Source organism: Aquarana catesbeiana, linkage group LG12 (assembly GCF_042186555.1).
Source record: "Aquarana catesbeiana isolate 2022-GZ linkage group LG12, ASM4218655v1, whole genome shotgun sequence".
Lineage (NCBI taxonomy): Eukaryota > Metazoa > Chordata > Amphibia > Anura > Ranidae > Aquarana > Aquarana catesbeiana.
The window spans coordinates 168,316,034-168,338,417 of record NC_133335.1 but is presented as its reverse complement, the minus strand read 5'-3'; the positions used below and the strand labels follow the sequence as shown (position 1 = coordinate 168,338,417).

The window sequence follows — 22,384 nt, the reverse complement described above, 5'->3', positions numbered from 1 at the left end:
GCCTTCTCCTTGGCCAGGTCAATCTTTTAAAAATGAAACTTTTACCAGTCTTCCTATATTTCCTGTGTAATTCTCCTAACTGGGTTCCTCGATCATATTTTAAGATCATTTACAGTCTTTTCAGTTCCTGCCTATGCCCCTTGTCTCATCCTAGGATAGGGATTTGTATTCTTCAAGAACCCTTGGGTCAAGGTGGCTTGACCTTGCTTGACCTTTTTATAAATTAGTTTTTAGCCGGACAAATGGTATTTGTGCGGCGATGGCTGCTTAGGGATGATGGAGATGCAGTCAGTGTTGGAAGCTTCTCTCCTGGGTTCATACGAAGGCCTTTCTAATTTAGTCTGTAGGTGTCCCCAGGTTACCCTACCCTAACTGGGTCTATGCATGCTACACTGCGTGCGTTGGACAAGGCACAGATGTTAATGCAACTGGAGGGGGTTCCATGTTCTCGCTTCTCTTCATTTTCCTCTTTTTAGTGCCATTCCGGATCCTATACTGTGGGCCCAACGTGGGCTTAAACACATGAAGAATATTGTTGAGGCAGGGACTCTCAGTACGTTTGATCTATTGAAATCCAAATTTAATCTCCCAAACTGGTACCTTTTTTCCGCTACCTGCAGTTGTGACATGCATTTGTTGCACAGTTTGGTTCTGTCACCCTGGAGGTTCGGTCTTTTCACTTTGGGTCAGCTGCTGTGTGCAGATGTAGTAGTTAAATCTTTGTCAGAAGTCTATAAGGAATTTTTTACTGTGCAGCCAAAGGCACTTGATAAATGCAGGGAACAGTGGCTACCTTTTTAATTCCTAATTTTCAGGGAGATGATTGGGATGATATGTGGGATTAACCTTTCAAAACTCTGGTGTGAGCTAGGGATTGTCTCATCCAATTTAAGTTGCTCCGCAGAATCTATTATACCCTGGCTAGACTAGCCAATATTTCCAGTTCTAGTTCTGCAGAGTGCTGGCATTGCACATCCTCCCCAGATGGCTTTGACCATGTTTTCTGGCACTGCTTTAAGATATAGGAGTTCTGGCAAGCGGCAATCACCCGTACTCTTCACAAGCTGACTGCCCTTCCAATTCCTTTGACTGTTCCAGTCTGTCTCCTGGGGCTTGTGGAGGAGCTTGCACCTCTTATGCAGTGTACACACAAGCGGAATGTCCGACAGAAAAAGTCAGGCGGAAGCTTTTCATAGTCTGTTCCGATCGTGTGTATGCCTCATCTGACTTTTTTTTTCTAAAATTCTGACGGACCTAGAAATGGAACATGTTCTAAATTATTCCGACGGAACCAATTCCTATCGGGAAAACCGTTCGTCTGTATGCTGTTCCGACGGACCAAAAACTACGCATCCTCTCAAGCAAGTACGAGACGAAATCTATTGGCTTTTGCACTTCCTTTTTCTAGTCCCGTTGTACGTCACCGCATTCTGGACGGTCGGACTTTGGTGTGACCGTGTGTAGGCAAGACCGCTTGAGCAGAATTCCGTCGGAGAAACCTTCGAAGTTTATTCTGACGGCAAAACCGGTCTTGTGTACGCGGCATTAGAGTGCAGAGGACTTTCCTATCTACCTCATTATTTTATCCTCGAAAGCCTATGCTACTGCACTGGAAAAAACCTGAGGCCCCTTCCTTAACATTCTGGAAAGGCTTTGCCTCTACATATAGCTACTTGATCAAGAGCTGTCTGAAAAAGTGTGGCATGTTTGGCTGTCTGCTACTCCAACACTTGGTTTGAGGCTTCCCTGCTGACACCTGATTAATATCTTTTTGATCCGTTCTACTTGTTGATACTTTATTTCCTGGATTAAAGCCATATGGTATTTTTCTTACCATGGGTACTTTTGTGTAATATTGCCCCACAGTGGAGCCTACTTTTACTTTATTTTGGGATGATATCCCTCTTGAGCCGCTCTGCAGGATTTGTTGCACTGGTGGGAGGGAGGGAGGTATGAGTGGTTAGTAGACCTTAGTTGAACTAGTTGTATGGTATAGTTTGTAACACTGGTTGCCAGTGCGTTCTGTGCCTTGTCCATTGTCTACTTTTTGTTGTACTGTGTATATTTTATTGCTAAAACAATAAAAATAATTTTCCCAAAAATTGTAAAACGCCTATACCAGATCTCCCCAGTGGAGATTTTGATGTGCAATGTGTGGCCTTCTTACTTTATGGTCTTTAGGCAGAGTGTGTAACCTTTGGGGAAACAATTGGGAAAATTCATCAGCCAAAATCTGTTCATTCTAATTGGTTGCTATGGATTGTACATTTTTGCAAATCATTGTCCGCTACTGCGGTTGTTGGTGAATAAATCAGCATGAACAAGTTATTCCTACAGTGCCAGCATAATTATTTATGTGTAAGTGTAGGTATGTGTTTGTAAATTAAACACAAAAATGTATGTAGTTTTATTTGTTGCAGAGAATTTATTGCAGATTGTGGCACTAATCTTTCTTGTAAGCCTGTCTGCTTGTCAACCGAAGTCCTGATTGAGTTAAAGCCAGCTTTTCTAACACGTGCTGTTCTATAGCTAACCCACAGCAGTGATAAGTTGGCTTAGCCATAGGAACATGGCTTTGACTTTCACATCAAAGCCTGTTAATTCTTAGGTAATGAATAATAATGTTTACATCCCTTTAATGGAAGCACATGCTGAGCTATTTTTACCTCCTATCCTATATCTAGGGTCATACATATATTATCACACAGACAATAAATGTATGCATATGTAGGAGAGAGTTTTAATGTTTAAAGCTGTTGGACTTGTTTGTGAATGCTGTCTCTGCCAATCGCATATTACTTTTGTCATGTTGTCACTGTCACCCTCAATGTTCAATCTTGTTTACTGTTATACTGCGCATTGGATGTGAGCTTACATTCCAGCTGACCTTGTTAATTTGATGTCTTATAGGACTTGTGAGGAGCCGGCTTCCATCGCACCACATGTCTGGCCTGATGACATCACTAAATGGCCAGTAAGTGTCTTGGGTTAGACAGAGTTCCATGCCTGTGGCTAAATGACCCATCAATGTTCACACTATTGCTCATCTTTCTCTAGATATGCACATACCAGCCCAAAACTAACCACACTGGATTTAAGCACATGGACTGTGAAATCAAAGGACGGCCTTGTTGTATTGGTACTAAAGGAAGGTGAGGGCGTTGAATAATGAGTACAGGAGTGGGAAGGTGTGACAAGTTTGCAAACAAAATGGTGGTTTTCATTGGGGACATATATTTTATTAGGGAGGGGGGCATTTTTTAATGCGTACATTTTCCTTCCTTCCTTCCTTCCTTCCTTCCTTCCTGCCTTCCTGCCCCTGTCCAGTTGTTATTGCTGTCTGTGTCCCCGTTAAGAATGAATCCCCCTATTTGTTCTGTGACTAAATTTTGAGTTCTCAACTGAACAAGAATAGAGGGGGAAAGTTTCAATGGCAAAACTTGTTGCTGTGACATCTGTTAATTGAATTTTCCCTCAATATTGGAAAGATTTCCTCTAATGCCTATGAAGGGTATTCTTTTTCTAATGGTACACAGATGGTCAAAAAACCTGACAGTTTTTTGGGGTTTTTTTGTTTGTTTTTTAATTCAGATTTTTTTTAAGTTTTGCACTATATGGAATGAAGTGTAAGAAAAACAATACAGGCAAAAAGCTTTGCTACTTTCATGCCTAATGGTTCAGAAGATGGGAAGCACTCAATCCATCAGGCTGCTGTCATGCATTAATCCAGGTTGCATGTAAAAAACAATAGCTGATATGGACTTTACAGTAGATATAAAAAGTCTACACACCCCCGTTTTAAAATGTCAAGTTTCTGTGATGTAAAATAATGAGACAAAGATAAATAATTTCAGAGCATTTTTGACCTTTAATGTGACCTATAAACTGTACAACTCAGTTGAACAACAAAATGAAATCTTTTAGGTGGAGGGAAGTAAAAATAAAAAACTAAAATATGGTTGCATAAGTGTGCACACATTTAAACTAATACTTTGTTGAAGCACCTTTTGATTTTATTACAGCACTTAGTCTTTTTGGGTATGAGTCTATCATCATGGCACATCTTGACTTGGCAATATTTGCCCACTCTTCTTTGCAAAAACACTCCAAATCTGTCAGATTGCGAGAGCATCTCCTGTGCACAAAAACTAAAAAGGGCACAATCGTAATGGATTGTGTAAGTGATTCTGCGCAACACAAAATGACGTAAATGAATAAATGCATAAACTACACACCTGAAAAATAAAATAACAATCCCCTAATGGGGTAGAGCAATATGTGCAGATTAAAAAACATGTAGCAGGTGTATCATAGTGACAAAGTGCTAATCAAATAAAAGTCACTCAGTAAAAGCACAAAACATAACATAAACTGTGACTGGTGGGTGAACATGCGTTGCTAGGTGATCTGGTGACTGTTCGTGGTAACGGATACCCACTCGGGGCTCCCAGAACTCTCACCTCTATGGCACGATAAAAGTGCCTGTGTGCTTCCAATAGGTCTGTGGTCACTCTGGTGCAGTGATGACAATGGCGTCCTACTCCTTCCGGAGGGAGGGGGGGCGTCACTTCCTCCACTTGGCAGGGCCTCTATTCCACAGTAGGGGTGCCTATGTACTTCCAATGGGTCTGTGGTCACTCTCGTGCAGTGATGGTGATGGCGTCCTAATACTTCTGGGGGAGGGGGCCGTCACTTCCTCCGACTGTTAAGCTCCATATAGGGGTAATTGAAAAGACTCCAATAGTGTAATAAAGTTAAAGCCAATGGATTTATTAAAGGTAAAAAATCAGCTTACATAAACGTAAACAAAAAACGCCAAACAGCGATGGGAACAGCGTTATAGCGATACTCGCTACGTCACTTCCGGTCCGCACTGACGTATTTCCGGTTGCGTGCCTACGCGTTGCGTCAAATCACGTGACTTCTTCAGGGCAACGCGTAGGCACGCAACCGGAAATACGTCAGTGCGGACCGGAAGTGACGTAGCGAGTATCGCTATAACGCTGTTCCCATCGCTGTTTGGCGTTTTTTGTTTACGTTTATGTAAGCTGATTTTTTACCTTATTACACTATTGGAGTCTTTTCAATTACCCCTATATGGAGCTTAACAGTCGGAGGAAGTGACGCCCCCCTCCCCCAGAAGGATTAGGACGCCATCACCATCACTGCACGAGAGTGACCACAGACCCATTGGAAGTACATAGGCACCCCTACTGTGGAATAGAGGCCCTGCCAAGTGGAGGAAGTGACGCCCCCCTCCCTCCGGAAGGAGTAGGATGCCATTGTCATCACTGCACCAGAGTGACCACAGACCTATTGGAAGCACACAGGCACTTTTATCGTGCCATAGAGGTGAGAGTTCTGGGAGCCCCGAGTGGGTATCCGTTACCACGAACAGACACCAGATCACCTAGCAACGCATGTTCACCCACCAGTCACAGTTTATGTTATGTTTTGTGCTTTTACTGAGTGACTTTTATTTGATTAGCACTTTGTCACTATGATACACCTGCTACATGTTTTTTAATCTGCACATATTGCTCTACCCCATTAGGGGATTGTTATTTTATTTTTCAGGTGTGTAGTTTATGCATTTATTCATTTACGTCATTTTGTGTTGCGCAGAATCACTTACACAATCCATTACGATTGTGCCCTTTTTAGTTTATTAGTAGTGTAAGGTGTTCACTATTTGATTTTGCAGCATCACTAAGAATACATCACCACTATTATTTCATTTCATTATTTCACTTAGTTTTAGGTAGTAGCGCAGAAGTCTTTCTTTCTAGATTTTTTATACATCTCCTGTGCACAGCCCTCTGAAAATCTGTGGGGTGATCTGAAATCGGATTCAGGTCTGGGCTCTGGCTGGGTCATTCCTAAACTTTAGACTTCTGGTGAAGTCATTCTTTTGTTTTGTATTTCTGCTTTGGGTCGTTGTCATGCTGAAAGATGAAGTTCCTCTTCATGTTTAGCTTTCTAGCAGAAGCCTGAAGGTTTTCTGCCAATATTGACTGGTATTTGGAACTGTTCATAATTCCCTCTACCTTGACTAAGGCCCCTGTTCCAGCTGAAGAAATGGTGTTCCTTTGGTGATGTGCAGTGTTGTTTTTGCACCAAATATATCTTTTAGAATTATGGCCAAAAAGTTCAAGCTTGGTTTCATCGGACCATTTTCCCACATGCTTTTGGGAGACTTCAGACGTGTTTTTGCAAAATCTAGGGCTTGGATGTTTTTCTTCATAAGAAAATGCTTCTGTCTTGCCACTCTACCCCATAGCCCAGACATATGATGAATACGGGAAATTGTTGCATGTACCACACAGCCAGTACTTACCAGATATTCCTGCATCTCCTTTAATGTTGCTGTAGGCCTAATGGCAGCCTCCCTGTCCAGTTTTCTTCTCATCTTTTCATCAATTTTGGAGGGACGTCCAGTTCTTGGTAATGTCACTGTTGTGCCATATCTTCTCCACTTGATGATGACTGTCTTCACTGTGTTCCATGGTATATCTAATGTCTTGGAAATTCTTTTTTACCCTTCTCCTTACTGATACCTTTTAACAATGAGATCCCTTTGATGCTTTGGAAGCTCTCTGCAGACCATGGCTTTTGCTGTAGGATGCGACTAAGAAAATGTAAGGAAAGACTTAATAGAACAGCTGAACTTTATTTGGGGTTATAAATGATGGCATGTGTGTACTGACTCCTATTTAACATGAGTTTGAATGTGATTGCTTAATTAAGAGTTCCACCGGATTTTTAGTTTATTAAAAGTCAGCAGCTACAAAAAGTGTAGCTGCTGACTTTTAATAAACCGACGCCTATCTGCCCCATGGTCCAGCACCCGGAGCCCCGCTCCAATCCCCCTCCTCTCTGCGGCGCCGTCATAGCAACTGTGGGCACCCGGCTGTGACCGCTTACGGCTTCACGGTCAGTCATCACTGCGCATGTGGAAGTCGCACTATGCTCTGCTATTGGCCAGTCAATCTTCTGGGACCTGTGACGTGTCCCAGAAGATTGCTGGCAGGGAGGGGCCGCCTAGGGTGAGAGAAGGAGTCGCCTAGGCGGCCGAAAAGAGGAAGAAGGAAGTGGGACAGGAAGTCCCACTAAAAAGAAGTTAACCAACCCCCCCCCCCAAAAAAAAATAACATGCCAAATGTGGCATGTAAGGGGGCGAGGAGTGCTTAAAGCGGAAACTCCACTTTTGGGTGGAACTCCGCTTTAACACAGCTACATCCCCAGTTATAACAGGGTGTGCACACTTATGCAACCACATTGTTTTAGTTTTCAGTTTGTTTTTCCATTGAGTTGTACAGTTTATAGGTCACATTAACGACTTGCTTACTGGGCACTTAAACCCCCTTCCTGCCCAGACCAATTTTCAGCTTTCAGAGCTCTCACTCTTTGGACGACAATTGCGCAGTCATGTAACACTGTACCCAAATGATTTTATAATTTTTTTCCCCACAAATAGAGCTTCTTTTGGTGGTATTTGATCGCCTATGGGTTTTTTATTTTTTGTTGGCATGGATGGGTGGCACTGATGGGCATTGATCGGTGGCACTGATGGGCAGCACTGCTAGATGGCACTGATGAGGCACTGATTGGCTCCACTGGTGAGCATTGATAGGTGGCACTCTTGGGTATTGATAGGTGGCACTGGCAGGTGGCAGTGGGCTCTGATTGTGGGCACTGACAGGTGGTTCTAGTTGGCACAGATGAGGCGGCTGTGCCTCTTCCTCTTCAGGACCAATGTCCCTTTAACAGAAGCCGATGATCGGCTTTCTTTTCTCCTCGTGCTGTCAGCGTGAGGAGGGAAAAGAAATGATTACCGAGCTTCTGTTTACATCACAAGATCTGTCATTGGCTGACAGCTGATCACGTGGTAAGGGGCCGGGATTGGCCCCTTACTCCCATCACCCGAGTCTCATTGACTCGGTGATCACAGCGCGCTCTGCAGGGGGGAGGACGTCTATTGACGGCCCCGGCAATGTAGGTCCGCGCTGTAGCCGTCATTCGGCTATAGTGAGGACGGGAAGAGGTTAAAGGTGGATAAAGTTCTGAAATTTTTTATCTTTTTACATCACAGAAACCTGATATTTTAACAGGGTGTGTAGACTTTTTATATCCACTGTATATGTTCACATAAAACCTGTGATTACAACTTTTCTGGGAGTAGCCCTTTAAATTTCCACCCAATGTTCCTAATGCTGATACAAGCACGAATGGCGATGGTTTTACCTATTCTATAACCCCACTTCCCAAAAACTTGGGATGCTGTGTAAAATCTACATAAGAACAGAATGCAATGATTTGCAAACCTGATAAACCAGTATATTATTTACAATAGTAAATAAAAACACATCAAATGTTTAAACTGAGAAAATAAGTCATTTTGAAATTAATAGCAGAATGTCAAGTTTTTTTTCTTTTAACCACACTCTTTAAACGTCTGGGAACTGAGGAGGCCAGTTGCTGGAGTTTTGGGAGAGGCATGTTGTCATATTTTTGCCTGATATAGGAATATAGCTGCTCAACAGACCTGGGTCGTCTTTGTCATATTTTTCATTTCAAGATATGCCAAATATATTTTCAATTGGTGAAGGGTCTGCCTGCATCCAGATCCATTAAGCACCTGGACTCTTTTACTATGAAGCCATGCTGTTGTCATAAGTGCACTCGGCTCCTAATTGCGCTGACAACACACCAGAAGATTGGAAAAGAATAGTTGCTACAGACGGAAAACATTTCTCTTGTTGCGATTGTAAATCATAGTAATTGTTAGTAAGAACATTGGATAGATTCTTTCCTGTCCTAGGGTGACCACATTCGCTTACTATACTGTATCTACTATATGGAGAAGCAGAGTTGTTGCTTTAGGACATGACTACAAAACCCCCTCTCCCAGCTTCTCTATAAGATAACCAGGAGCACTGATACTGGTTATACCGCAGTATAGGAAGTTATCAGCTGACAGGATTCGTTATACCAGTGTTTCTCAACTCCAGTCCTCAAGGCGCCCCAACAGGTCATGTTTTCAGGATTTCCCTCAGATGAAAGGGCTGTGGTAATTACTAAGGCAGTGAAACTGATCAAATCACCTGTGCAAAATAATGGAAAACCTGAAAACATGACCTGTTGGGGCGCCTTGAGGACTGGAGTTGAGAAACACTGCGTTATACCAATATCAATTTATTAAACAGTTATACCAACCACCTTCTATAGTTTATTTGATAAAGAGACCAAGTAAAGGTTCATTTTTAAGGTTTACATACACTTTAACCACTTGATGACCAGCGATGGAACTGTACATCACTGGACTTTGAGTGGTTATACCGGGATGATGCCTGTAGCTGCAGACATTGTTCCAGTATTGTTTTCAGCCGGTGGTCAACATTCTTGTAAAAGCAATCCTAGTGGCTAGTTAGCTGCTAGATTGCTTTTACAAGCAGCGGGAGGGGAGATGTCTACCTGCCAGAATTGGCTCTGATCAGCTATACGGTCTAGGAAACTATGAGCATTTCATCACTTCAGTTTCGCCAGTTGTAATCAAACCCCCTAGTGGTTTGAAAAAAGCATTCTTTGAGGGGCAGAATAGACCCCAGGATCTAATGAACCCCAGATCTCTCGGTCAGTAAAGGGTACCCGTCACTGTCTATTGCTGTCACAGGGTTTATTTAAATTCCCTGTGACGACAATAAAAGTGATCCAAAAAGTTAGACGTTTATAAAGATAGTTGAAAAAAATTGATCCAATGCACACACAGTGCCCCCCCCCCCCCCCCCGTGCTCATGCACAAAGGCGAACACACGTGTTTGTCCCACCTGCGCACAAACGGCGATCACGCCACACGTGAGGTATCACCACAAACTTCAGTTTGAGAGCAGTAATTCTAGCACCAGACCAGTGGTAACCTGTAAAGGTTTCTAAAGCGTCACCTATGGATAACAATTATGTAGTTTGACGCTGTTGCACAATTTTAAAGCGTCATATGTTTGGCATCTATTTAATTGACATGACCTCTTTCATATTTTACCAAACAATTGGGTATTGTGTTTTTGTGCATTAAAATTGAAATAAGTGGATTTAAGAAATTGCGTTTGGAAAACTGCTGCGCAAATACCGTGTGACATAAAAAAATTGCAACACCCACAATTTTAGCTTCTAGGGCCTCTTCTTTTAAAAAACATATAAGTGGCTAAGAAAAACTTTTTGCAATAAGAGTCAGCTTCCTTCAGTAAAGAACTACCGTGCGGCATTCTATCGAGTCAGGCGTGCACAATATTACCCTTGGTTCTTTCCTCTTATTTATTTCTGCACCTTATGTAGTAAAACAGTTGCACCAAAATGTTATATGGCATTTTTTTCCTTCCCTGTATAGGCAGTGGAGGACTGTCAACACTATAGTTGGTGTATTGAAGGCTATTGAAGGATTTTTTATGGTTGTAAGTGTGCTAAAGTGTTGCATATTCATTTCTTTTTCTTTTAGTTGTGAAATAACAACGCGGGAGTATTGTACTTTCATGCATGGCTATTTTCATGAAGAGGCAACACTTTGTTCACAGGTTAGTGCTTATCACTTTGTAGGATTAACAATTATATTGTGCAGACCAACTGTACCATAATCACTCATACATATGTCATTACATACACATGACATTAATATAGGTCTATTTTAGCCCACCGTCTGGCGGGAGACCCGAACAAAGCCGGAATTGGCTTTGATCAGATCTCGGATGTAGTAACCTGGAAGCGACGTCACTTCCGGTTTACTCGGGAGCCAACGGCACCAGTTTTCAAATTGTTAAAAGTATTAAATGGTGTTTTGAATACTTTCAAGTGCAGAGGAGGAGTTTGGGGTCTTATAGACCCCAGATCCCTCCATAAGAGTACTTGTCACTGCCTATTACTGTCACAAGGGATGTTTACATTCCTTGTGACAGCAATAAAAGTGACCAAAAAAATTGAAAGGAAAGGGGTTAAAAAGAGAGGGTTTTTTTGTTTTTTTTTTTGTTTTTAAAGCGCACTATCCCTTCATGCTTACACTCCAAAGCGAACTCATATGTAAGTCGTGACCTGATCCCACGGTTTTGTGGTTCTGTTTCTTTACTCATCACTTTGTAGTTTTATTTTATTATAGGATATAATGATTTTGGATAGAGGTCGACCAATATGGGTTTTTCTCTGGCCGATGCCGATATTTAGAAATCGCGGTGGCCGATATGTGATGCCGATTTTTTTGGGCCGATATATTAGGCCGATTTTTTTTTTTTTTTTTTCTTTTTTTCCCCCTTCATCTCATAAAATCTAACAGTTAGACCCCTTTCACACTGGGGCGTTTTTTTAGGCGCTTTTGGGCTAAAAATAGCGCCTGTAAAGTGCCTGTAAAACGGCTTCCCTACAGTCTCAGTGTGATATCCCGAGTGCTTTCACACTGAGGCGATGCGCTGGCAGGATGTCTTTGGAGTGGTGTATACCGCTCCTCCACCACTCCTGCCCATTGAAATGAATGCACACCGCTGCCGAAGCGGCTGCAAAGCGTTTCGGCGGCAGCACTTCAGGGGTGTATTTAACCCCTTCCTCGGCCGCTAGCTGGGTTATAAGCGCCCCGCTAGCAGCCGAATAGCGCCGCTAAAATGACGGTAAAGCGCCGCTAAAACTAACAGCGTTTTACCGTCAACGCCTGCCCGCTCCAGTGTGAAAGCAACCTTAAGTAATAAGTGATACAGAAAATTTTTTACATTTATTGAACAAAACAAACCTCCAATCAGTTCACTTGTAGATATAGTTATTTTTTTTTAATCTAAATTATATCTTAAATATTAAATACACAAAAACAGGTAACCAAAACTTTTGGACGAAAAAAAATGGGCTAACTTTACTGCTTATTTTTTTTTTTTTTAATTAGTGTATTTTATTTTAAAAAATTGCGTTTGAAAGACCGCTGCGCAAATACCGTGTGACATAAAATATTGCAACAACCGCTATTTTATTCCCTAGGGTCTCTGCTAAAATATATATATATATATATAAATAATTGGGGGTTCCAAGTAATTTTCTAGCAGAAAATACAGAATTTTTACTTGTAAGCAACAAATGTCAAAAAAGATTTAGTCTTTAAATGGTTAAACTGAGAGCTTCTACACACAGTGTTCAGTCTATTGATAAAAGAACCCTAAGAGATACAAATGTATCTTCTTATCAGATTTGGCAGGCTGCCCAGAGGAGGAGAGAAGAAACCTTCAGACAACTTGCATTGACTTATATTACAGAAGTCATTTGCAAGTCCCGCTGAAGTTCTAATTGGCTTTTTTTATCAGCACAATCGGCTGATGCCGATTAAGTAAAAAAAGCCAAATATCGGCCGATAAATCGGCCGATATGTCGGTCGACCTCTAATTTTGGAGCCGTTTCAAGGATAGCCACGGCACTCTATGCTTGAAGTAGATACCCAAGTGGTCACCCACAAATAAATCCATATAAATCTAAAACTGGTTTAGAGGCACTTATAGGTCTTGCAGAGGAGGTAGATCAAAAACAGCAGTGTTTTTATTGTCCAAGATTATCAATGATTTTGAAGCCAATATGCCAGTCATTGTCACTTTGGGTGACAGACCTTGTATTTGGACCCCTTTCACACTGGAGCATTTTGCAGGCGATATAGCATTAAAAATAGCACCTGCAAACCGCCCGAAAAAGTCCTGCCAGCAGCTTCTTTGGAGCAGTGAACTCACCGCTCCTCCACATTGAAATCAATGGGGCAGCGCTGCGATACCGCCGGCAAAACGGCGATCCGGCGGTGTTTTGCGGGCAGATTTAACTCCTTTTCGGCCGCTAGGAGGGGTTAAAACTGCCCCGCTAGCGGCCAAATAGCACCGTTAAAACGACGGTAAAGCGGCACTAAAAATAGCTCCGCTTTACCGCTGACGCCCTAGGCGGCACAGTGTGAAGGGGCTCTTAGACTCCATCCCCATTTAGAGATGTTTGAGAAGTATTTGTCTTCATGATACACTGCTGTAAATCAACTTATCTTTCCACAGGTCCACTGTTTAGATGAAGTTTGTGGCTTGCTGCCATTTCTGAATCCCGAAGTGCCAGATCAGTTTTACAGGCTGTGGCTGTCGCTGTTTCTTCATGCTGGGTATGTATTTTTGAATAGATTTTAGAGGGGGATAAAGTTTTCACTGTGTAATAATAATTATATTCTCACCGCAAATGTAGTATTCAGCTGAAACCTTTCATTTTTGGAGAGTAAATCTGGGGTTTTAGCCTTATTTTCTGTGTCAGCAATACAGTAAGTAGAAAACGTTTACCCAACAGGGACATGGCAGTAATAACCTGAGAGAGGTTCTAACCCTTCCCCACTCTATGGAAAAAATGTAGTTGTTGCTGGGGAAAAAAATCTTTCAGATGGTCTCCGAACAAATGGATGTTGCAGTCCCCTTTTAAGCCCAACATGAACTCTAAAAGCTTCCAGGCCTTTCCAAGACCCAGTTCAAATTACTATTGCATGTTCTAACAGCAGCCAAGCAAACAATTGCTAAAGACAGGAAATCACTTAACCTTTCCTTGACGGAAACAAAATCAAGGATCAATTCAGTCATATTCCATGAAAAGGTGGAAGCCAGAATGATTGGACACAATGGATGATAATTTCATCATCTGGCATCTATGGGCCATCCATAATCTCGCAGTGGGATTTGACTTATCACATGTATTGTCTTCACAACAACCTGTACTGTAATGCTATTTACTTGTTTAACCACTTGCCAACCATGCTATAGCATAATGACGGCTACAGCACAGTCGGCCAGGTCTGGGAGGGATTCATATGTCGTCCTCCCTTGATCGTGCCTGCTGCAGCACACAGGCAGTGCGCTCTGTGATCGATGTGTCCTTCGGACACAGCTGATCATAGATCGGAGTAAAGAGCCAATCGGTGGCTCCTTACAATGCGTATAGCTGTATCCAATCACAGCTGATCACGATGTAAAGACACTTGCTGGTTTTCCACATTCCTTTCCTCACGCTGTCACAGCGTGAGGAGAGGAGAGAGCCGGTAACCGGCTAGTGTGAAAGGGGACATCTGCACTGATAATTAGGGCTCTGGTCGTCTGTGTCCTGATTATCAGTACCCAGCAGTGCTGCTAATTAGTGCTCACCAATGCTGCCCCATCAGTGCAGCCTCATCAGGGCACCGCACATCAGTGAAGGAGAAAAATTACCTGTTTGCAAAATATTATAATGGAAACAAAGACTTCTGTGTTTTTTGTTTTTTTTTTTGTTTAAACATTTTGAAAAAAAAAAAAAAAACATTAGTTATTAAATACCACCAAAAGAAAGTTCTGTTTATGTGAGAAAAATTATAAAAAAAATTCATATGGGTACAGTGCTGCCTGACTGCGCAATTGTCATTCAAAGTGTGAGCTCTGAAAATGTACATGTGCAGGAAGGGGGTAAAAGTGCCCTGTAGGCAAGTAGTTAAACTACTAATAAACACATTTAATAAGAAAAAAAAAAGTTTGGGCTGGGGCTCACTTAAAAATCTAATACTTTGGTAGTATGGATAGAGAATTTCTTTGGTTGTGCAGTACTTTAGAAAAGTAATTGATCTATTTCCAGTGTAGACTGGCACCTGTAAGCTGACGAAAACTGCTTTTTTCTCATTTAGTTAATTCTGTACTCTAGCTAATAATGGAAAGGTATGGTTTAGCTGCACTGAATAGGGAGTTTATATCAAGAACCAAAGACACAAAATGTTTTTTCTATTTCAGACATATTCTGTATATTGTATTGCCAGTATTTAACATCAAAATCTCTTCAGTACTGTAATATTGATAGATGGTTGTAGTATGATTATGTGTCTCTTTATTATTATTTTTTTAGGGTAATTCATTGCTTGGTTTCAGTGATTTTCCAGATGACAGTCCTGCGTGACTTAGAGAAGCTGGCAGGCTGGCTTCGTATTTCCATCATCTACATCCTGAGTGGCATCTCAGGGAACTTGGCCAGTGCCTTATTCTTGCCTTATAGGGCGGAGGTGAGTCAGTGTGAATACCTTCCATCTCTACTGGCCTTCCTTTATGTAGATCTAGCAGATTACATTCTCATTGTAAATAGATTTATATTTGCAAGTGGTGCAACCAACTCAAGCTTCCCTTGTGACACTTAGGTCATGTAGAGTTTAAAGCCCAACTCAATGCAACTAAAAAAATACCCTTTGCAGTGGGGCTGTGCCCCCAGAAAATTTACTTGCCCGCTCCTCCCCACAGCCTCTCCTTTCCCATGCTCTAGTGGTCTAGGATCCGGTCATCATCAAGACCAAAGCAGGGTCCATAGCCCTGCATTGGACCGGACAACTCTGTGGGACAGTCCACCACCGGAGCATGGGGGAGCATAATGTCCCGGGAGAACCGAGTATCGGGTAAGTAAAAGTATTTCTGCTCTCCCATAGGCTAAACAAGCAATTAAACCTTGCAATGCAAGCACAGCCACACTACAGCAGATGTTTTAAAAATTTTCCTAGAGGCTTTTACTCTCAGATTATCACAAACACTTCTTGATTGTGATGCTTACTGTTTCACACTAAAGCTACTTAAAAGCTGATGGCCAGCCAATGAAAGATATTACATTTTATTTATGCAACTTCACACTGAGCAAACCTTAATGTTTGTGTGGATACAGAAGTGCTGCAAGCTCCAACTTGTTTGTGCCTATGGGGTGTTGTGGGTGCAAGGATGATTGTGCCTATGAAGGAGGGATGGGGAAGATTTGGGTACCAGTTAGTGCCTATTGGGTAATTTTCCAGGCACCGGGATGTTTGTGTCTATGGAGGAGGGATGGGGGGAGTGCTGCGGGCACCAGTATGTTTATGTCTATGGAGGAGTTCTGCGGACACCAGTATGTTTGTGTCTATGGGGGAATGCTGCGTACACCAGTATGTTTGTGTCTATGGAGGAGGGATGAGGGAGTGCTGTGGGCACCAGTATGTTTGTGTCTATGGAGGAGGGATGAGGGAGTGCTGTGGGCACCAGTATATTTGTGTCTGTGGAGGAGGGATGAGGGGAGTGCTGCTGGCACCAGCGTGCTTGTGTCTATAGAGGGAAGGATAAGGGCGTGCTGCGGGCACCAACATGCTTGTGTTTATGGAGGAGGAATGAGGGAGTGCTGCAGGCACCAGTATGTTTGTGTCTAGGTAGGAAAGATGGGGGGTGTGCTGTGGGCACCAGTATGTTTGTGTCTAGGTAGGAAAGATGGGGGGGAGTGCTGTGGGCACCAGTATGTTTGTGTTTATGGTGGAGTTTTTTAGGTTCCAGCATGTTTGTGCCTGCGGAGGAGGGATGTTGGAGTGCTGCGAGTGCCAGCATGTGTGTCTGTGGAGGAGGCATGGGGAAATATTTCAGGCATAGGCTTTTTTGGAGCAACAGCAGTTATCCTTGGATAAATCTATCCCAGCCTACCAGCTTTCTCTAATGACTGTAGGCACTTTAGATTTTTTAGCATATAGAAATGAAAATGGTTCCTTTACCGCATGTGGACCAAGCTGGAAGGAATTAAATCCTGACGTAGAGTTCAAGCAAGGATAGGATCTCTTGCCATCCACCATCCATAGTGGGATACATCTGTTTTGCCCCTACCCCCACCAAGATTTCGTGTAACCACCCTTGTCAATAGAAGGTTGTTCTCCTTCCCTTTGGAAGACTGTCATAAACATAACATTGATTTCTGGTCTCCTTCAAATCTCTCAGTATCTTTACTTCTTTCACCATACTGGATTAGTGTTTCTGTGCCACCCACCCACCTGTGACTCTCCCGGGCACGTGCCTCTCCCTCTCGTGTCTCTGACTTTCCAGCTTTCACATGATTAACCTGAGATTATCTGTCTAGCCTGTCATTAATATATGTGGTCAGACAGCCAGGATCTGTCTGTCACTCTCACTGGGTCATTGTACTTTCCCCAGCCGTGAATTCATATTGGTCTCTGTTCAGACTGCAGGGGTCTCAAACTGGTGGCCCTCCAGCTGTTGCGAAACTATAAGTCCCGTCATGCCTCTGCCCGTGGGAGTCATGTGTGTAACTGTCAGCCCTGCAATGCCTCATGGGACTTGTAGTTTCGCAACAGCTGGAGGGCTGACAGTTTGAGATCCCTGGTTCAGAGTGTCAGTTATTTTCTGATAATATTCTCCTTGCTGTTGGAATTTGCTGTATTGTTATGCAAAAGACACTATTTTGATGACATGTTGTAGTAAAAGAAAAATCACAACAGGGTGTTATGCAAAGCTGATTCATTTCCAGTTGTTTGCAGTTTAATTTGTACATACTTTATTTCTTTTGTGATTAAAGAGGAGCTTTAGTCAGTTTGTAAAATTATTAAAAGTCAGCAGCCACAAATGGTGTAGCTGCTGAATTCAATAACAGGAAACTTGCCTGTCCAGGGATTCAGCTCTGTCCTCACCCGAGCTGGCTCTTCATCGGTCATGAATGATGTGCATTGAAAGTAAAACTGTGTCTTTTTGTGTTAAAGGCTCTTAGCCCTGGTTTACACTAGTGTGACGTCACATGCGACTTGAATCGCACAGAATCGCATGACAAGGGAAATCGCATTGATTTCAATAGTGTTTATTCACATCAATGCGACTCAGCATGGAGCATTTTCGGAAAAGGTTCCTTTAACTACTTTGGTGCGATTTCTCACTGCAAGTCAGATCAAAATCGTATTGCAGCAATGTGAACCTAGCCTTAAAGTGGTTGTAAAGGGTAAGGAGGGAAAAAAAAACTTTGTGTTGCTCCCCCACACCAATACTCACCTGAGATCCCTCTCAATCCAGCCGGGAGCCTCTGCTGTCCCAGGTCTCTCTCTCCTCATTGGCTGACACAGGGGGCGAGGCTGAGCCAAAGCTCTGTGTCAAGCCATAGAGCATTACTTGGGAGCAAGCATGCACCAGTGCCCCCAAAACAAGCAGATTGCTATTGGGGGCACTGGTCAAGGGGGAGGAGCCAGGAGCGACAGTGGGGGACCAGAGAAAAGGATCAGGGCTGCTCTGTGAAAAACCATTGTACGGAGCAGGTATGACGTGTTTTCTTCTTTTTTTTTTTTTTTTTTTTTTTTTTTTTTTTTTTTTTTTTTAAAGCTGAAGCTTTAATATCACTTTAAATTGACTAAATTTAACAAAATTAAGTAAAACTTGTGATAAGTATTGAGCACAGGCACTTTTAGAGATGTCTACAGTGCAGATAACTGCAGCAGAATTCAGTGCCCCTGCTCTGCCGGAATCCTAAGTGGTTCTGATCAGGCATCTCAGGATCCCTGAATGGAGGGGGCAGAGCTATTAATCATCCACCTATTCATATATTCTGGTTAATTTATAGAAGTTGTAGTACAGCTTTTACGAATGGTGGATCTGGCAGGAAAGGGCATAGTCGGGCTCTCTTGATGAGAGCTCCTGACAGTCCTTTAGTTGTATTAACCACTGCCATATAAGGAAGATTACGGTGAGGTGAGAGGGCTGGCGGACTGAGGAGGTTTCCTGCTAAAAAGAGAAAGAGTCAACACAAGGGACACATCAAACGAAGTTATGGCCCTTGTGCTGATATTTCTTTGTTTTTTGTTTTTTGGCTTCACTTAGGCTTTAAGATCAATCATGTTCACAACTAATGCCTTTGTGTTTTTCACACCAACAGATTCTTAATCATAAGGCTTTATAATTAAGCACCAGCTAGTTCGAAATGTATCCAGGCATTAGCTGTGAATTTTTTGCTTGTGCCTTTAACGTGAAACTTGCCTTGAATTCTACCTAAAACCTCACTGCATTCTATCATGTTCTCTTTTAACGTTTTCCTTTTCTCTCCTTGTCTACAGGTTGGTCCTGCCGGATCTCAGTTTGGTCTCTTGGCATGCCTTTTTGTTGAGCTCTTCCAAAGCTGGCAGATACTGGCCAAACCATGGAAAGCCTTCTTTAAGCTTGTTGGCATTGTCCTCTTTCTGTTCCTGTTTGGACTGCTCCCATGGATTGACAACATAGCTCACATTTTTGGCTTCATCAGTGGTCTACTTCTGTCCTTCGCCTTCCTTCCATACATTACTTTTGGCACAGTTGACAAGTATCGCAAGAGAGTCATGATCATCCTCTCGCTGGTAGTTTTTATTGGTCTCTTTGCCTCTTTGGTCATCTGGCTTTATGTACATCCAATTAACTGGACTTGGATTGAATACTTGACCTGTATCCCTTTTACCAACAAGTTCTGTGAGAAGTATGATATAGACCACGTACTCCACTAGTGCCAAGCTTTTCTACAATATATGGTAGACCTCTGAGGTACGGTAAAACTGGGCGAACTTGAAGATGCTCCTAGACTGAATTGTGGTTAGTCCATAACAGCTTGATCAGCATTAATATGAATAATGCATGATGGTTAACATTTCATACCAGAAGAGCGAGCGTTATCTGAGTCAGTTCTTGAATCTCCACATCTCTGTGCCTGTTTCTGGATTTACAAACTGGACTGTGAAATTTATTTGGAGATGAGTCTGAACTGACTTTTCAGACATGGATTTCTTTTGAACTCTACTGCTCAGGAATTACCCCTCACTTCATTTACTGTCCATACATGATGGGTATCCTCAAATGGCCCAGTGTGATCACAGTTAATGGAAGACTGTGTTGTTTGAGATCTTTTACATTGTTTTCCTTATTGTTGTTTGATAGAGTTGCCTCTGAGGGAGACATTTGATCTTATACATCTAGCAGTTGCAATATACCACATTTGTTTAGTATCATTTAAAGCAGTGTTATTAGCTGCACATTGGGTAATACCACGTGATTCTTCAAAGACAGAAAAGCTATTACCATCAGAAAATTTCTACCAGTGCTTATACAACCTGAGTTTTTCCCTTGTTGGCGACAGACATTACAGTGGTGTTAGGTGTACATATGCCTAGCAATTGTTAGGTCCCTGAGTTGGCAGAACTCTAGAAATCTTTAAGCTTGGTCTCTTTGGAAAGGAGAGAAAGCAGCATAATCATAGTGAACAGGAGAGTTTCCACCCCCCTTCCTAACAGTGGGCATTAGGGTAGTTTAGGGGACACCTATATACAGGTTGTGCAGAAAAGATACTGGCCTGTAACATTAAATAGGTTGGGTTGAGATCTCCATAACAAGACGTCACCATCTTCATGCTTGGTTGATATCAGTTTGTAAGCACTTGGCATTGGGCAAGCAGTTCCCAAAAAGGACGCTCACAACTCACTGGAGATACCTTCACTTATGGGTGGCATGCCAGGCAGTTATCTCATGAGGGAGGGGGGCTTGGGAATACTTAAAGACCAAAAAACTAACTCTGCTGATCCTGGAAGTGCACATGATCAGCATTGGTCAGTTCACTGAATACTGCTGCTTATCATATAGGATCTCTCTTCAGGCATAATGAAACACTAGGCCGAGAACAGTAGGCCCTATCTTACTACTTTATTGGTTTTTACACATTTTATCAATGTGAATACTTTCCTAATAACAATGAACAATTGTTTAGTTGCACTCTACTTTCTAGTAAATGGCACTCCAAGTTGAACAAAATGTGCTGCATATACCTATCTAGCTTACTAAATGGGCACCAATATCTAGTGTCCTAGAATGGATGTCTTTTCTTAGCGCTGCTTGGAAAAGTCTTACCAAAATCTTAGGCTGCCACTAGGTTTTCTGTTCACACGTTGTCTAAATTCTGCCAGGTGGATGTTCAGGCCCCATCTGAGAAAAGCTTTGGGCATAAGGTCCTTAAGGTGGAGCTTTGAGCTGCAGGCAGTGGCCAGTTCCTTTGTATTCATTGGGCTTGTATGCGGTTTGCTGCTGTGTTGCCCACCCCTCAGTTGACCAACTTTTGGATGTCCCGAAAGTTAATGACATCCTGTGTCCCTCAGTGTCTAAGTGAAAAAATATCAGATTCTTGTGTTCAATAGAAAATGCTTTTATTTAAGTCCATTGAGGGACACGGGTCCCACCACCTCTGTGTTTATGATCATGCTTTGGTACTGCTTTACTACAAGCTGAGGTATGCTAGGAATAGGAGGTTGGCCTACATTATTTGCCAGTGTCCAATTCAGTAGGCACCAGTATAACCCAGCAGTTACTAAAGTTGACCTTAACTCCCTCCTTTTTTTCCTGGCATCCTCCATGCTAGTCATTCAAGATCTAGTAGATATCTGACATCCTTGAAAGTTGGGGACTGTCCCATACACAGGCAGAATAATGGCAAAGCTAGCTCTTGGCTGAGAATCGGCCTGTGTGTAGGCACCAATCCCAAAAAAAAACCCAAAAATCTGTACTTTTTACCAAGCTTCTTCCCTGGAGTATAACCATGAAGGCATGTGTTAGCGGTGAAAAGTTTCCGGTTTATTTCCCCTATAAGTTTACAAGAACAACCTCATCACATTAGCACCGTGGCCCAAAGCTCACCTTCCTTTTTATCTTTTCATCGCTTCCTCGCAGCCTGATAAACTGAATGGCACTCACACATACTTTATTCCTAGGCCTTTGTCATTAAAGCTTATTATTTCCTCTTGAAACCACAGACTTTGACATGTGCAATACAGAGGCAAGCACACATCCATTTTAGTCCTATACTAGGACATCAGGGACCTTCTGTACCTCACCTCTAGTCATGATGCACATATATCAGGGACACTTGTTGTTCTGTTCATTTTTATTGCAGAAATGGACCAAAATCTTTGCACAGTGACTCAAGTGTATAAATTATGTCACTGCAGACACCTGAAAGCTGATCCTACTGAGAATGAGAAAGGGCTTTAGTTTTTTCACAGAGACTGGAATATTTTTACTATAAGACTTTTGCATGGGACTCTTGGATTTTAATTAAACCCTTTGCTGCGCAACAGGGTCTGCTCTGCAAGGTGTTGCAGACCATATGGAGTGAATGTTCATTTTGTACAAGCGCCGTTCTGATGTCAAGTGACATTATATGCAACCAAGGTCATTTTTGATGCTACTTTTGACAAAGTGTTTATATTTAATTTATTTGAAACAAGAATATTTGAATTTCTCTACTCCTGAAACTTTTTGATTCCTACTCTATAAAGAGTAGAATTTTGTAAGACAGTACCTGTTGCAGGTGCTTGACCAAGGAGACCTGAACTTTGAAATAAAACACTTAACAAGAGTTTTCATTTTTGGAGTGTTGTGTATTATTGCTGTAAATTTTAGAGCTGAACTCCAGTCTTGCACAGTTGTACATGCTCCTCTACTGAACTGAACTTGCTTGCTCAGATATCATTGCACACTGTGAGAACATCAGATACAGCCCACCTCATTTCCTGGTTGTAGGACTTACATCTGCCTTTTCCTCCCAGCATTACTGTCCCTGGCCCACA

General features: G+C 42.3%; 1 protein-coding gene across 1 annotated transcript in view; it reads left to right on the top strand.

Moving 5' to 3' along the window:
- Positions 1–22,173, top strand: part of RHBDF2 (rhomboid 5 homolog 2) — a gene marked incomplete in the record, with an annotated part of 177,679 nt that extends 155,506 nt beyond the window's left edge. The window contains 6 exon segments of the mRNA XM_073606201.1: positions 2,911–2,974; positions 3,058–3,152; positions 10,493–10,568; positions 13,044–13,144; positions 14,890–15,043; positions 18,863–22,173. Of these exon segments, the coding sequence (XP_073462302.1) occupies positions 2,911–2,974; positions 3,058–3,152; positions 10,493–10,568; positions 13,044–13,144; positions 14,890–15,043; positions 18,863–19,282 (910 nt within the window).
- Between the last annotated feature and the right edge of the window lie 211 nt (positions 22,174–22,384).